This window comes from Podarcis bocagei (genome assembly GCF_964188305.1).
Source record: "Podarcis bocagei genome assembly, chromosome: 1".
Lineage (NCBI taxonomy): Eukaryota > Metazoa > Chordata > Lepidosauria > Squamata > Lacertidae > Podarcis > Podarcis bocagei.
The window spans coordinates 52745923-52762819 of record NC_138125.1 but is presented as its reverse complement, the minus strand read 5'-3'; the positions used below and the strand labels follow the sequence as shown (position 1 = coordinate 52762819).

Below are 16897 nucleotides of genomic sequence, written 5' to 3'. Positions count from 1 at the left end.
GTAGCTTGAAGGACAAACTCTCCCTTCAAACTACTTTCCTCCTCATCCCATTTTGCCTTTTCCCAGTCTCCCCCTCCCAGTTGTCTGATGTTATTCATTTTTATTTTTTAGATCCCTTCCAGTCACTCCCCAGCATAGATCTCAAGGAATAGTATGGTGCTGACCTTTGAATCCGAGTCAGCTGCAAAACTGTTAGCTTCCCTCTCACCCTGTCCCAGCCCCTTGCTCTCTCCAGAATAAGAGGAAATCGCTCTTCCAAATCACATCATTACGTAGCCTCTGATCCAGAGGGAAAGGGATAAGATTGCCAGCATTGCTGTTGTGTGTATGATTATGGGGTCCCACTGGGGGAGGGGGGGAGTCTCTTGTGTGCACCACATATCACGAGGAGGAGCCCATTCTCAGATATGGTTGCTGCAGATTATTTTCTTCTTTTCTGCCAGTTTCCCAGCAGCATGTTCCAAACTGAGGAAAATGCGTTGGAAGAAAAAAGGTTGGAGTGGCATTCAAGGGCAATGCAGGCTCATTAAAATGGTTGAATTACTGGCCTTCATCAACAGTTCTGTGGCTGTAAATCTCTCCCCAGGACAGGATAAACGAGGCTCTTTCACTCCTCTAATCTGCTCTGGCTTGTGTCATGGACACCCCTCCCTCCCCTCACTATTTCTGCTCTATTCCCAAGGAGAATTCCCCAGTCTTTGTAGGGCCCAGCCATAGCAACCTCAGTCTGACCACTTACCTCCTCAGCCTTATGGAGAGCTCCCATAATGCAACAGGGTCAACTTACCTGGGCTGTAGTCCTTTCTCTCTCCCCACCCCAGCTTACCTCGGATCACTGCCCCCAGGAGTCCTCAGATCATAGTTATACAGTGAACAAAATGAGAGTATTTGGGGGCCTGTTCCAACGGATGTATATTTGTTTTATTTGGCCCCACTCCCATAATCATACAGCTGTGTACCTCAAAATCTTCTGCATATTTTACCAATGCCTTTTGTGTAATAGTAGTTATTTATATGCTGCTCGTCTGACTGGGTTGCCCCCAACAAAATATTAAAACCTCAAACGTTTAAAAACCTCCCTGCCTTCAAATGTCTTCTAAAAATCAGATAGATGTTTATTTCCTTGACATCTGATGAGAGGGCGGGTGCAACTACCAAGAAGACCCTCTGCCTGGTTCCCTGTAACTTCACTTCTTGCAGTGAGGAGAAGGCAGGAGAATTTAATCCACCACTGGCAAAAGGAGAAAGAAAGCAGCAGGTGCTTAGGGGGCAATCCAAACCCCAATCTGCTGCAAAGTGGGTTGAGTGGAGCAGAGGTGCCAGCCCAGAACAACTTCTGGGCTCTGCCAGCACCTGCTCCCCATTCTGCCTGCTGAAAGAGAGGGAGGTTGGAAAGACCACTGGTGGTTTCTTGCTGGTGGCAATCCACACACAGCTCCAAAATGAGCAATTTAGGGGCAGAAAGGAGCTGGGCTGGCCCTGGATCCTAGGCCAGCCCCAGTGCTACCATTTGATGGTGTCACACTCAATCTAGGCCTGATCATTACAGCAGGACTAGGCTGGTGTAAACTCAAGCTTTTGCCTCTCCACCCGCCTTCCTTCTGCCTGTCTGTTGGGAGCAATGGAGCTGTACATATAGCCACTCCCTGCTCTTTGTCCACCCACAGTTTGGATTGCTCGGCCAATGTGATTTTTTAAAGCATCTGACAGGTGCTCTGTGACGAGAAGGATTGGCAATACCGTGGTTAGGATAATCCTATCTACTTGCTCCATCTGTCTATTGATCCAACCAGAGTGCATGAGAAAAGAAGTAGTTAAGCTACCCAAACAGAGATAGATCTATATATTGGCTAGGAAGTCAATTTTGCCAGTACCAAGGTCAGAACTTTAGAAGCTATCCAGTTGACTCGGTGTGTACCATTTATATAAATGTATTGTGTATCCTCACAATATGGAAGATACGCAAACTCCCATGGCGACTTCTTAAATGTGGATCATTGTGTTGCGAAGGGCAAGAGTTCCCACACCTGCAAGCAGATCATCCAAATGCACAGGGAAGTCCCACAGCAGCTGGAAAGCAGATTTGGGAAGCTTCCCTCTGCTACTCAGCATACAAAAAAAGTACTCTTTACTTCTGGTGGCACAAAAAAAAGTTTGGGGGGACCCCCTTTAATTGCCTTTCTATCTGTTGCTATCCTGTCTGCATATATTTTGTTGGGGTTTAGCTGGTCCTTTGCTGCTCAAGGCCACTGCTGCTCAAATGGGAGGTCCTTGCCAAATGATCTGATTATAGCAAAGTAAATGCAAGGTTGTTGCTCATTTGCTCATGTTCCCTCAAGGTAGTATTTCTGTGGTGAAGATTCAGCAGCTGCATTTTGGAAAGTTGTCTTCTGTTGTTGTCGGTACTATGTGAAATGCAGCTATTCCATTCTTACAAGTGTCTCTTGGATCGCTGCCTGCCAGCTTGCAACATAGTCACCACAAATGGTCCTGGTAACAACAAGCATTCATGGCCCTCCTTGCAAGCCCAGTGCCTAAACTGTTAGAATTCTGCTTGGGTCAGAGGAATGTGCCACAGCGTAGGCACCGGCAGATATTCCTGTCGACCTCCCCGCGTCTCCACTCAGCTGATAAGCAGGCGAGGTCCCGGCGATTCATCTCAGATGTGTGAGAGGAACACACCGTTCTCCCTCTCTCCCCTTTGGTGTCCCCCAGAGAGGGGAAAGAAGCAGACAGAAAACTATTTACATCTTTTATTTCTGTCTCTCATATCAGTACAGAGAAACACGTCTGCACTCGACAACAACAAGGAGAAACTCCTCCCATGTACTTCCAGTACAGGTCATATGACACACACACTGAGCTAACATTCGGTGCTCAGTACAGAATGAACTGCCCCTTTGTTCCCATGGCAACAGTCACAAACATCCTGTCTGGCTTTCCAGCCACAAGCAGCTGACTGAGCTGCTGGAGCCTTTGCTTGCTGCAGCATTGGTGCTTTATGGTAACATACTCCCCCTAAGGTATCAATGCGTGCTGCGAGCAAAGCGTCATCCAGAGAAGAAAACAAACAGTTGTTATACTTATAACATTCCCCTGTTGTTTCAGTTCCACCCTTGGAACTACCCGCCACTGGTTTTACCAATGTACCTCTCTGGTTGTGTGACTTCGCATTTCCTTGGTTAACAACTCTCTGTTGTGCCTTTGTCTCTGACTCAGACACAGCTTCAATCTGTCCTTTATCGTTTACAACAGCAACATATGCAAGGTTAGCAAACTCCTTTGAATACCTCTTGGGTGGTACACCCTTCGTTGCTCTCTCAGACCTTCGTAAGATCTGCTGCTCTTCTCTGCTTTCTGGTTCAGCCTCTGAACACTCTGGAGAACCAGTACTAAGCTTAATCAGTGGTTTATCCTCCTTTTCTGAGGGTCTAGTCATTATTTGAGATTTCCTCTCAATGACTGTGACAACTGAGCTGTCTGAGCTATCAGTGTCATCATCATCAGTACCACTGAACTCAATAAGATCAAATTCATCATCATCATCATCATTATCATCTGTGGAAAATGTGTGAACAATCACTCTCTCCTGTTCAGGAGCACTCTCTAGAAACTTTGTGAGAATCACCTGACCAGATTCAGACAAAATTACTCTATAGAGACCTTTTTCATAACCCACAAAGATGCCTCTGGCATTCTTTACCCCACTTGGAGCTTCTGTTCTCACATGAGACCCGAAAACCTTGAAATAGGCAACAGAAGGTTTTCTATTAAACAGCTTCTCAAAAGGAGAACATCCCAACTCTGTTGAGACTTTTCTCAACCACACATGAAGATAGGACGCTAGCGATTCGGCCCAATAATCATGTGGCAAATGTGAACTCAGCAATTGCGCATGCATCCCCTTTTGCAATTCTTTGTTCACCCTAACACAGACACATTTCTTCCATGCTTCTTCGGAAGTAGCAAGTTTGTGTCTTATCCCTTTCTCATCCAGGAACCTCTGGAAATCCTGTAAAAGAAAAACTGGCTTGTCATCTGTGAAAAGACAATCAATGTTAGCATCATGCATACTTTTAACCTTGTCACAAAACTCCTGAAACTTTTCTAAAGTTTCCTGCGGTTTCTTCATCATATAAACCCAAGAATAATTAGTGTAACAATCAACACACACAAGGTAATATTTTGCACCGCCTCTAGATGGTTCTAGAGGACCAATCACATCAGCATACACCCGCTGAAAAGCTCTGTGGACCTTCTTAGACACCTTCTTGGTGCTCATACTGGTCACACCTGCAAGAGAAATTGCGTTAGAATCAGAAGTATTACATTTCATGTAATCACTTTGATCAAAAGTCAACAAATACAGTCCATCTTTCTCTTTGGCAGTTAGAAACAGTTCTCCATCTTTGTAGATCTTGCATCTTTTAGCATCATAGTACAGTTTTAGTCCCTTCTTTGCAATCTGCGAAGCACTCAGCAGACTAAATTTCAGTTCTGGAACCAGGTAAACATCGCTTATAGTCAAGTTCAGACTCTCAAGATACACAGTTCCAATTCCGGTCGCTTCCAGTTCTTGACCGTTGGCTTGTTTCACAGTGAAGCTTTGCTTCTTCAACGTCGAAAACAGTCCTCTGTGTGGGCAGAGATGCTTCGTGGCGCCGGTATCGATTATGAATGCGTTCCCAACATCTGGCGTGGTTCCTTTCGCCATCATCACCTTTGCAGGTTTCACCTGGCACTTGGTACGGCTTTTGCTTGACGCCTCAGGCTTTGTAGAGCTGTTCTTGGCTCCTTTTGACTGTTGCGGCTTCCTACAGTTTCGCTGTAGATGCCCAGTCTGTCCACTATTATGGCATCGGACGGCACTCAATGCTATGGCATGCTCTCCAGTAGATTCAGCAGTGGGAAGATTTGAACTCTGTTCTTGCCTCCCTCTGTCTTTCACCTCCAGTGCAGCAAGTCTGTCGTGTTCGTTCAGGACCACAGCACACACTCTTTCCGCGGTTAGCTGAGCAGCAGGTAGCGAACCAAGCTGACTGGCAACAACCTTGTAGGTGCGGCTAAGGCTGTTTATCATCATGAAGCAAAACACTTCCTCCTGTAGACGGAAATTGCGTTCCACCATCTGTTGACGCAGGAACTTCATCTCTGTCAGGTGCGCTTGAACATCTCCATCAGGCGCTAACCTCAGATTGGTCAACTTCTCAAAATACAGCAACGCTGAAGAACCAGCATCTCTCTGATGCGTTGTACGCAGCGCGTTCCAAACCTCTTGCGCAAATTCCAAATGCTGTATATGCACAAGCTGCGCATCTGAGACACACAGAATTATAGCAGTCCTAGCCTTCACATTCTGTGACTCCCAAGCACGCGTTGGTGCTGCTGGGATGGGATTCTCAATCACCCCAAACAGTCTCTGATTCTGCAGCAGGGCCTTCATCTTTACAGACCAAGATGAATAATTGTCATTGGTCAGGAGGGGTGGAGAAGGCAAGCCTCCCCCCTTCTTGGCATCCATTTTGAGTCCTTGCATTGACTCTAAAAGACAAGCCTCTAAAATCCAATAGCTGGCTTGTTTACACTCTTGACACCTGGCAACTCTGACACTGGCTGCGTTGGAAAGTCCCTTCCAGCAGTTCGTGAGGACCTAGTCAAAACAAACTTTGTTTTCGCCTCTCTGAGGCATAGTCTGACTGTCCAGCCCTCTCGAGTAGCTTTCCATTTCTCCTCTCTGAGGCACAGCCTTCTGAAGGACGTTGCTTAGCAACAGCGCATTCCTTTCCTCGGACAGGAAACCACAAAAATGCCTGGTATGCAGGCCTCTTCTAAGTCGGAGCTGCTTTTCCCACACTCGCTATCCGTGAAGCAGAGAATGAATCAATCTGCATTCACTCTTTTAAGCCCTTAAAAGTCTCATACCTTGAGCATCGGCTTGGCTGTCAGCGTCTTCTGGTCAGCTTCTGGCTGCAGAGAATCAGCCTCTCAAATCAGGCTTCCATGGAGCAGAGGAGGACAAGTCACCAGCCTCTCATGCAGATGTCCGATGGATCGAAGAAAACAGCAACCATCCGAAGGCTGCCACTTTTGGAATTCTGCTTGGGTCAGAGGAATGTGCCACAGCGTAGGCACCGGCAGATATTCCTGTCGACCTCCCCGCGTCTCCACTCAGCTGATAAGCAGGCGAGGTCCCGGCGATTCATCTCAGATGTGTGAGAGGAACACACCGTTCTCCCTCTCTCCCCTTTGGTGTCCCCCAGAGAGGGGAAAGAAGCAGACAGAAAACTATTTACATCTTTTATTTCTGTCTCTCATATCAGTACAGAGAAACACGTCTGCACTCGACAACAACAAGGAGAAACTCCTCCCATGTACTTCCAGTACAGGTCATATGACACACACACTGAGCTAACATTCGGTGCTCAGTACAGAATGAACTGCCCCTTTGTTCCCATGGCAACAGTCACAAACATCCTGTCTGGCTTTCCAGCCACAAGCAGCTGACTGAGCTGCTGGAGCCTTTGCTTGCTGCAGCATTGGTGCTTTATGGTAACATAAACAACTTATTGGTTGCAACTGCAAAGCTTCTTTCGAAGGACTGAGCAAAATAGCACTTGGAATGTTTTGTGTTGTTGTTTTTTAAGATCTGACAATCAGCTGATTATCAGATCTTCAGAAACCCCTTTCAAAGCTGTGAGGAAGATAACAATTTATTTCTCAAGGCCATTGCCCCCCACAATTCAGTACATATAGAAATACTTGAAGAGACACAAATCATTTGGGCATATTTCATCAAACAACACTCATACAAAAAGAAACAAAAAATTAAAATAATCCTGCATTCCCACTAGGTATTTTTGAGTTGGAATGTTGCTAAACCTGCCATCCAAAAGGGCAGTGGGCATTGACTGAATTGTTTTCTCAAAAGGAGCCACAGTAAGGATTGTAAAGCATTGCTCTGGGCAAGATAGTGCTTTGAGGGGTGGAGACTGAAGACCCCCCCCCATGCAGAAACAAAAGGTCTCAGGTGATTGATAGGTATGCCCACCTGTCTCCCCCACCTGGCCCACAAGGGGTGGGGGAGACAACTGTCTGGCAAGCTGAACAAAGTACAATAGCACTCTGCCACTTTGGAATCTTCTGCTGTTGTGTCATATATACCTCTCTTTTACAGCTGACATGCTTGATATGCATCAAGTATAATTCATGAACTAGTTCTGCTTTTCCTGTTCTCTCGTCAGGTTCCACTAACCCAAATTTGAGAGTGACTAAGGTTGCTGTTTTATACTAACTTACCCGGTAGTAAGCCCTTTTGAAACTGTCTTCTTAGTAGACATATATAGGATTGTAATGTAAGAGACCGAGCTATAAATCAGGGATTGTCTCTGGTTCATATCTCTCCTCAGGTGAGAACTCACTAGGTGTCCTTAAGCATGCTATTAATCTCTGATTTATAACCATCCTCTGCTTTTATCACCCTCATAGTCCAGGTGCAGAGCTAATATTGGATCTATATCACACAGTTGTTGTAAGGGTTGCTAAGGTGTTACGTGAATTTCTTTGAATACACTGGGGTTATATATAGACGCTAAACACTCCGTGTCCTTCTCTTCCTCTCTTGCAGCAACTACAGCCGATCGGTTTTACAGAATAGACCGTGCCCAGGTGAGTTCCAGTTTGTTCTCAAGAGACTGTGGAATCTGAGACTGTCTGCCTGCATGCTGCCCATGGAATACATTGCTGCTTGCAACTTGGTTTTCATTTCCTTCAGAATGTCTCAGGCCCCCTGCCATTTATTTAATAAAGGGATTCAGTCTTGAGGTCAGATATTTTCATTTTCTGTGCATCCAAAAAGAAATATTCAGGGTGGCATGTCACTAGAGAATAATGCCCAGGAAACATGGGAGGTTTGGAAAGGCTAGTACATACATTAGACCTGAAATAAAAGTAATTATTTATTTGTCCCCAGTGACATTACATAGTTTCCCTGTAGTGCTAGTGTATTACATCTGTAAACCATATAGTGCATGATTCACAGTTGTGGCCACAAGATCTGGAGCTTTGTTATGTTTAAAATTCTGAAACAAACGAGCTAAAATTCTTCAATAGAAATAAATTGGTGCACAAATTTCCAATTTTCAGTATAATTTTCATTGTAGAATTTGTAACTGTCGCTTTGTGTGGGATTTTCTCTCTTTTTCTGGGGACTAGGAAAATAGAACTGACTCTCTTAGATAAGCAGAGAGCAGAGTTGGAGAGAATATATATTGTATAAACAGATTGCCAAAATTCCACTTTGGATTCTGTATCCTTTATGTTTTTTCTAAATTTATGGAGGCAAATTTTCTTTTAACTCCAGTCCTGTTCCCACGACCAACAAAATTGAAATCTTGCTTTCTTTTAAGGAAAAAAACAAATTTCCCAGGATTTTGTTCAAATCGCTGAACTCCCATCTTGAAAATCCACATTGCATATTATCTTAAAATACACACAGAGACCCCTTCTTTAATAACTGTTTACCATGAAGAAATCCCATCCATAAAATGATTGACTTGTACTTTCTCAGGAACATCTCAACTACGTGACGGAGATCTCTCAGGATGAGCTTTTTGTGTTGGACCCAGAACTGGTGCGCACCCAGACAGTGGGCACATCTCCTGCCATGCCTGACCTTGTTGATGTGCCCTCAACACCAATAAGGCAAAACGCTGCTCTCCCAGGTTCACCAACATCCACACCAGTCTCCAGGTGAGGCTGTCTGCTTAGTGCCTGGAGGTAAGAAAGACCAGGCGAGGTTGAGGGAAGGAGCCCAAGGAAGAATAGCTTAAGGATGGGTGCAGGTTGGAGGATGAGAGTTCAACCTTCAGGCAGTCATTATTCCTCTTCTGTTTGCTTTATGTTCCAATGTGAAGGTGGGGAGAATGCTTTGGCATAGGGAGTCTTACACCGTTGGCATTGATGTGCCAGGATGAGCTGTCGATTAGTTCATCTGTTTTAACCTTCGTAGGATGGAAGTTGACTCAGGATCATGTGGCCGATAGATCTTATGGCATACGAAGCCAGGGTTGCAGCGTGACTGGTATGCTGATACTGGAAAGGGAGGCAGATGTAAACAAAGCTGGTACAAAAAGAGGAACAGGACTAAGATGGCTAGGATGCGAATTCCCTGCTACATACCTCAGTTCTGTGCTTCCCTCATCTGGATCTATCATATGGAGCAAAGCAGAATAGAATTCTGAATCTCTGATATAGCACAGCTAATTCTATTATTGGCCCTTTCAAATTAGACAGGTAGAGAGTTCTTGGTGAGCTGAGCAGATGGAGAGAGCTGCTTTAGGAAGGACCTAGTCTCTTAGCTTTGATTTTCTCTTTTTTTCCCCCAGCTCAGAAATGGGGAGCTGCAATTCCCTCAGAGGTGAGACTGTTTTACTCTTAGTGTGCTCCTTGAGCATATCTCCTTCTTATCTCAATTACTGAATGCTAACCTATAATTTTGTGTGCTTCATTTTCATGCCTCCCAGTCCCCCACCCCCTAGTCTAACGTTACATTTAACTTCTGTAAAACACAGCATCACTTTCAGTGAAATGCTGCAGATGGTTTTCCATGTAGCATTTTAACATGCCCTTCTAGATTTTACTCACACAGACTGTTCTCCACATTAGTCCAGAATATTCACACAACGTTGTGCCATGCCATGGCTTCTCTACTATTGGAAAGTGTGGGAGCTGGTCCTCCAGGACAACTTGAGCTCTGATGGTTAGAGGAGCTTTTTTGGAACATGGTAGCTGCTTTGGTAGCCATTCCTAGTCAAAATACACATTTTTCAGCCCATGGTATATGGGCTACTACCCAGTGATTGAAGGAGTTGACATTGGAACTTGATGACGTAATCCTGGGAAGCATCAGTTCAATGTGCATATCTGAATATGCATATTGATGGAAGGGGGGGTGTGGGTGTGTGTGGGTGTGTCACAATTGTGCTTGCACAGAAAGGTGAGTCCTCAAAAGGTTAGGATGGAACGAGAGATTTTTTCAGTACAGCTTGGGACGGATTTGGCTGACAGCTTCAGTGTGTGGTGGCATGCAGGGCGATTGGTTCCTTAGTGCCTTCAATTGGTTCCTTAGTACCTTCATCCCTGCTGCTGTATGGATTGAGTGCTGCAGAGAGGCCCTGACCAGGGAATTCCTTCCGGGGAGCAGCTGCAGGAATGACTAGCTGGGCGAGACCTGACACCCGTTGACTTAACAAGCCACCTTCCTTCTTCACCTCATTTGTAAAATCTGTCAGGAAATAACATTGTGGCGCAGAGTTAATCTCCCACCTGTAGAGATTTGGGATTCATGGCTGGGGAGCAGGGTTAGTCTCTGCCAGGCACCAGTGAGGGTTCCAGGATGTGCGAGCAAAGTTCAGGGGCCTCTCGGTTGAGCAAATGGAAAATGTTTTCCTGGAGCTTGAATAGAGCTTAATTCCTGGAAGTGTGAGTGAGTCACTGATGGAGAGGCATCCCCAAACGCTTTCCCCTCGGGGACACCTGCTTTCCCCCTCCTCCACTCACCCTTTCTGCTTCACCTCTTCGTGCTCGCTGTTCATTGGCCTGCGGGTTTCAAGTTATCTTTGACAAATTGTCCTCCCCTCTGCTGGAATGTTTCTTTCCTTCCATACATCACTGCGTTGTCTTGCCTCTCCCACTCCCCACCCCACCCCAATACCCCTCTGACTTCCCTTCATTATTTGTTCCTTCTATTCATCAGTGGGTTTTATGGAGCTGTGAGTCCTCCTTGATGCATGCCTGGGCCCTCACGGCAAATTTTGGTGCCTTCCAAACTCCCAAGATCCCTCTCATTCTCTCAGTTGCTCAGTACCTTCATGGCACTCTGTGGCAGATCAAATTCAGTGATGGTCCACAAGACATGCACATGTCATCTCTCCCTCTCACATGCAAATACACTGTCATGTGTTTGTGCACATGCATCCACAAGCACAAACGCTCTTTGTAAATAAGAGGAGAGCAGCAGTAGGGGGAAAGCCAAACATTAAAATGAGATAATGCATACTCAACAAATGCTGAATTAACATAAATCGTTCTGTGTTTATGCTAAGTATCACCACTCTGGGTTGTGGTCTCTCTGTTCCACTCTTGTCCTTCCTTCTCCCAGACTCCAGACAGCTCCAACTGGAGGTCAGAAAAGTCTAGAGGTGTAGAGGATGTTTGGCAGCAGTACACCACTGCCTTTTACTGTCCAGACATCTTAGTGGGCAGATAAAAGTCACAGGCAATCTCCCTTGAGGTCCCTGGGTAATGAGCATGACCTATTCTTCACTAGCCCCCAGCTCACATGGTGGGAATGCTTCCAGTTGCTGTCTCTTTGGCCAGTCTGCCCACTCTGACCCTCACTCTACCTTCTCCCTGCCCTCCTGCTTGGTTTTGTAACCCTGAACCTGTGTCTCCTTCTTGCAGATGATGCTTTGATAGATGCTGCCAAGAATAACGATTTCCACAAGGTAACAGCTACCATGTGCTAAAAACTAAGCTGCAGAGCTAGGGAGGGTCTGGTAACCTTTGCCATGACATTGTCTCCCTATCTCTGACTAGGGTCAGATACAATGATGATGCTACTACTGCAGTCTCCTGGTAGCGCCATCTAGCTTTTTGATAACGACCTGCTTGTTAGCCTTCACTAATGGATAATTTCTGGCAATGAAGGCTTGCTTTTAAGGATTCTTGTCCTGTGCCCAGTGAACATCCTACTGAGTGAACCTTCTATGGCTGCCAGGATACCACAAGCACACCTTGATGGCTTAAAAACACTGGTGCTTAGTTATGTGATCAGACTGTCTAGATGGTGTGCGCATGAAGATCAGTACCATTTTGAATGTTCCTTATAGGATCCTCATTGCATCCCACACCCATCCCTACTGCAGTCAGGAGTGAGACTGACATGGGGTTACTTCTGCGTAGAGACAACTTGCTCCTCCTTTTGAAGTCAGGAGCATGACAGTCCCACAACGTAGACACATACCCATAGTGACCCCTGCTAGGAAACATATGTCAAATTGTGCTCCTGGTACCTATTCTGATAGAATTCTGGATCATTTAACACCATTGCCTGGTTCGCACATAACACTAAACCATGGTTTGCTTGTGTTTTTAAATCTGTTTTCAATTTGTATTTTGTATTTGCTGTAATCTTTTTTAATGAGACGTCGTGTTGAGGAGTGGGCAATAAATCTAATAAATAAGAAGCCATACTTACAGCTGGGGCTTCTGGCAGACTTATCACTTGAACCTTGGTTTATTTCATCACAGAATAGTTAACAGCAGCAGTAAGAGAAGTGGAGCCTTGAGAGCTCTTTGAATTCTTTGCCACTCTTCACTCATGGCTCTAACTTTGCCACAGTGATGGCTCCTCAACTATAGTGAAGTAGGAGGTCCGGGTTCACAGTAATATGAAGCTATAGCTAATGTTAACAAAGATTTATAAACCAACTACAAACCATGGTTAATGAGTGACCTTTAACCATAACAATCAAACCACAGTTGGTGGGATGGGTTCACATTTAATGATAAGCCATGGTCTAATAAACCACCGTTTAGCATTATATGCAAACCAGGACAATGTTTTGCTTAGAGAGAAATTTCACCCTGAAGTGTGATGCTCTGCAGTGCTTCTCACTACCACAAGATGTGGTGATGACCACCAATATGGATGGCTGAAAGTGAATTAGACAAATTAATGGGGAATAAAGCCATCAGTGTCTACTAGGCATGACTGCTGCATACTATCTCCAGAATCAGATGCAGTGTGCTGGTTGCTGAGGAAGAACAGCAGGAGAAGGCAATTGCACTTCTGTCCTGCATGTAAGCTTCAGGTTGGCCAATGGGAACGGGGTGCTAGGCTAGACAGCCTTTTGGGTTTCATCCAGTAGGGCTCTTGCTATGTTCTGTTTCATTCACGTCAGATTCAGAGTTTGGAAGTATATATTTTTTTTAATTCAATGGCCTTGAAAGTGACTCTGGCAATAGACAGAGTCAACCATGGGATTCCTTTATTAGTGACTTTTCGATGATGATGTGTCTGCTTTAACCCCATAAGGTACATTTTATAGGAGCAAGTAACCAAGGAAGAGTGAGTGATTTCTCACCATGTGCTGGTTTTTTAAAAATAAAAATTCTCTTCCTTCTAAACTTACTACTGTGCATAATTATGCACCTATGTGAGTGTGTGTTTACCTTGTTTTACAAGGAGATCCTTTTAATAGAATCACAGAATTGTAGAGTTGGAAGGAACCAAAAAGGGTCATCTACTCCGACGCTCTGCAATGCAGGCCAGGAATCTGTAACCCAATGTGGGGCTTGAACCCTCGACCCTGAGATAAAGAGTCTCATGTTCTACCAACTGAGCTATCCCAGCTTTCTCCATATGCCCGTAGTATGAGAAGAGTTTTACATTGGTGACAAGGGTAGGCCATCGTAGCACTGGTTATGCTCATTACTACTACCTTTTAAAAGGATTAACACATACCTGTTTGGAAAAGCCTTTTTTTAATGCTTCTGCCTGACACAACATCTTTTCTGAGTGGTCTTCAGCTGTTAACCTTTTTTTTTTTTTAATGAATTGCTCTTGATCTTTGCTGGGTTGTTTTTAACCTTTTGTGAAAGTCACCTCAATTTAAAACCTGCCTCACAAGAGTCTAGCTCATCTCAAGTTGTTCTTTCTTTCCGCAGTTCAAAGAACTGCACAAGGCTGGCAGGGATTTGATGATGCGCGATCAGACAGGCCAAACTGTTCTACATCATGCCGTCAAATCAGGGAGCAAGGAGATTGTCAAATACATAATTGAAAATGGTAAGCCAGACCAGAAAAGGCGCTGGGTGGTTTTGTTGTCATGTTAGTTTCATAGGATGGCTGTGAGTGTTAGAATCAAATATCGGTGCAGTCCAGGAAGTAAAGGTTGTGAATTTTCACATAGGTTCTCATCTTTAACTCTGAGTGTTACGTATGACTTTGAGCAAAGTCACTATTACTTCAGCCTCAGCTTTCCATCTGTAAAATGGGATCAACGATGCTCTCCTTAATTGTCACTATAGTAAGTGGTACACTGGGTTGCACCAAGAACGTTGTACTACAGTTTTGACCCCACCAAGGAATTGAGAGTAGCTGTGTGTAAAAATGGGGAGGGGGGAGGTTTTGAAAATAGGGAGTTATTTTCTTCCAAAATGGGTTTGCACTTAGAAGAACCTCAGTAGCCATTCATTAGAAAGGAAGGGGTCCTTCCATTGGGATGAAAAATACTGCATCTGCATACACACCAACACACACGCATGTCCCTGATTCACATCTGGCCTGCTTACCTGCCTGGTTTTCACTCTAGCTATCACCACCAGCAGCAGCAGCAGTCCCTCTCATATGTCATAGGTAGCCTGGGATCCTACCCCAGGTCACCTTGCTGGCTTCCCTCTCCCCCTACCCCCAAATCTTCCAAAATCAAGATTTAAAACCGCAAATAATGGCATCTTTTAAGGGCTGTGGTGGAGTGAATGCAAAAAAGTTCTGTAAACAGTTATCATTCAGAGTGCTATATAATTTATGGCTGAAGGAGATTAAAATGTTTGTTCACATAGGAAAACAGTTGTGGGGGTTGATTTTCACAAAGGCTTTTGATGTCCATGAAAAAAATGTGCAGCCCCAACTCCTACATAGGGGCTGTGCCAGGCCATAGTGGGAGAGTCTGCTCTGCTCTCCCATCTGCAGGGGAATGAATAAGGAGTGGCGTGGCTCATGTCAGGCAGGCTGGCTTCATTGCTTTGCTTTTGTCTCTTCCTCCCCAGCTCCTGTAGAGATCCTGGATGTTGCAGAAGAAGAAAAGTAAGCCCTGTTTTGGTTTTTAGTGTTCTGTTACTAGCAATAAGTGTCTGCTGCTGAAGGAGGCAAAAGGCTGGCTCTTTTTTCTTTTTTCTCTGACCCACCCACCCCGTTTTATAGTCTTGCTCCCCCTGCAGCCATCTTGGTGGAACAACTATTCCACTAAGGGGTGGGGAGAGAGGAGGTCTCTCACTCTTAAACAGATCTGCTTAGCAGAAAAGGTGAATACAGTGCTACCTCGGGTTACAGACTCTTCAGGTTACAGATGCTTCAGGTTACAGACTCCGCTAACCCAGAAATAGTACCTCGGGTTAAGAACTTTGCTTCAGGTTGAGAACAGAAATCATGCTCCAGCGATGCGGCAGCAGCAGGAGGCCCCATTAGCTAAAGTGGTGCTTCAGGTTAAAAAGAGTTTCAGGTTAAGAACGGACCTCCGGAACAAATTAAGTACTTAACCCAAGGTACCACTGTATTAGGATTGCATCAAATTGCAACGAATTACCGTATTTTTCGCACCTTAGGACACACCGGACAATAGGACGCACCTTGTTATAGAGGGGGGGAAACAAGAAAAAAAATTCTCCCCCTCTCTGCCCAGCGCCCCTTCAGCGAAGTGGCAGGAGGCGCTGGGCAGAGAGGGGGAGAATTTCCCCCCTCTTGTTTTCCCACTCTAAAACAAGGTGCCGTTTGGGGTGCATTCAGGCGGCTACCTTGGAAGCCTGGAGAGCGAGAGGGGTCGGTGTGCACCGACCCCTCTCGCTCTCCAGGCTTCAGGTTCCTTTCGACCTCCTCTTTGGGGCTGGCGGGGGGAAGCCCACCACCAGCCCCAAAGAGCAGGTCAGGGAGCAGCGGAAAGGCACAGCGGAGAGGCTGCTGCCATAGCCGCGCGTCACCTCTCCAGCTGGGAGAGGGTCGCGGGGGGCTTCTTCAGATATATACCTCAGTGTCCAGGCTGAATGATTGCTCACTTCAAGATGGGCGAAGGGCTGAGGGGTAGCCAGGATGTCTCTCCCTGACATCCCAGCCCTCTGGGAGAAAATGGCTGGGCCTGGTGAAGCCAACATCCCCACCTCCTTGCATGGCACTCTGCCCACCTCTTGGTCTCACTAAGCCCAGGCAGAGATTAATGCAATGAACTGGCTCCATCCAGGCCCTCTTCTGGACCCCTTTGCTCTTTGGAGCAGGGAGGTTAAGTGTGGCTGTTGTTGATCCTGGTCCCCCATTGTATTCTCTTCTCCTTCCAGCGGTGAGACTGGTTTGCACCAGGCTGCAGCCCTCCGCCAGCGTACCATCTGCCATTACATTGTGGAGGCTGGAGCTTCACTGATGAAAACGGATCTGCAGGTAAGAGCTTGAGCTAGGAGCTTGCTGGGAATGGCTAGAGCAAAACCTTAGGGAGCAGCCTCTGTGCTTGGCAGGTGAAGTCTCCCATGGATATGTATTGCTTCAGGCCATTATATGCAGCAGCAGCAACAACAACAACAACACAAACACTTCTTAGACATAGAGCAATAGAGTCCCAAGGAAAATAGCAGAGGTTAGTTGACTCCCTGATATGCTAGTTTTCTATGTATAGGGAGATATTCTTTTCTGGAGGGGGAAATGTAAATAAGCAAACGCACACAGTACTTCTATCATTTGCAACGTGAAGTCCTGCAGTGTAGATTTACTTTGGGGCAGAGCAGTGGGGTGGGGGGACCTTCAGTGATAGATTCTGCCGAACGTGTAAACTGACCCTGAGACGGTTCTGGCCGAGAAGAGAATGGAGAATACAAAGCTAGGATGCTTACCTTTTGAGCCAAGGAAGAAAAGACATAATGTGTATTTGAATCAGAAGGTAGATTTGGGCTCGGGCTGGAGCATTTAACTCAGCAGCTTTGTAAAGAGTTAAATTTATCTCTTCTGCTGCCAGTGTTGTTTTTTCTATCTCGAAATGAGGGGCCAGAATGTCTCATTTCCCCTCTTTCTACTCCCTGAGGTCACTGCAAGGACAGTCTCACTGTAGACTTCTCCCTCTCTCCCAGCTGTAGA

The 16897-nt window shown here is 45.7% G+C and overlaps 1 protein-coding gene across 11 annotated transcripts in view; it reads left to right on the top strand.

Annotated features, from left to right (window-relative positions):
- DGKZ (diacylglycerol kinase zeta) overlaps positions 1 to 16897 on the top strand; it is a 146759-nt gene that overhangs the window by 122227 nt on the left and 7635 nt on the right. For all 11 annotated transcript variants that reach the window (XM_081163761.1, XM_081163763.1, XM_081163767.1 and 8 more), the window contains 7 exons: positions 7625 to 7665; positions 8567 to 8748; positions 9384 to 9415; positions 11461 to 11504; positions 13729 to 13849; positions 14833 to 14869; positions 16111 to 16210. In XM_081163761.1, the coding sequence (XP_081019887.1) occupies positions 7625 to 7665; positions 8567 to 8748; positions 9384 to 9415; positions 11461 to 11504; positions 13729 to 13849; positions 14833 to 14869; positions 16111 to 16210 (557 nt within the window). The remainder of the gene's footprint in view (positions 1 to 7624; positions 7666 to 8566; positions 8749 to 9383; positions 9416 to 11460; positions 11505 to 13728; positions 13850 to 14832; positions 14870 to 16110; positions 16211 to 16897) is intronic.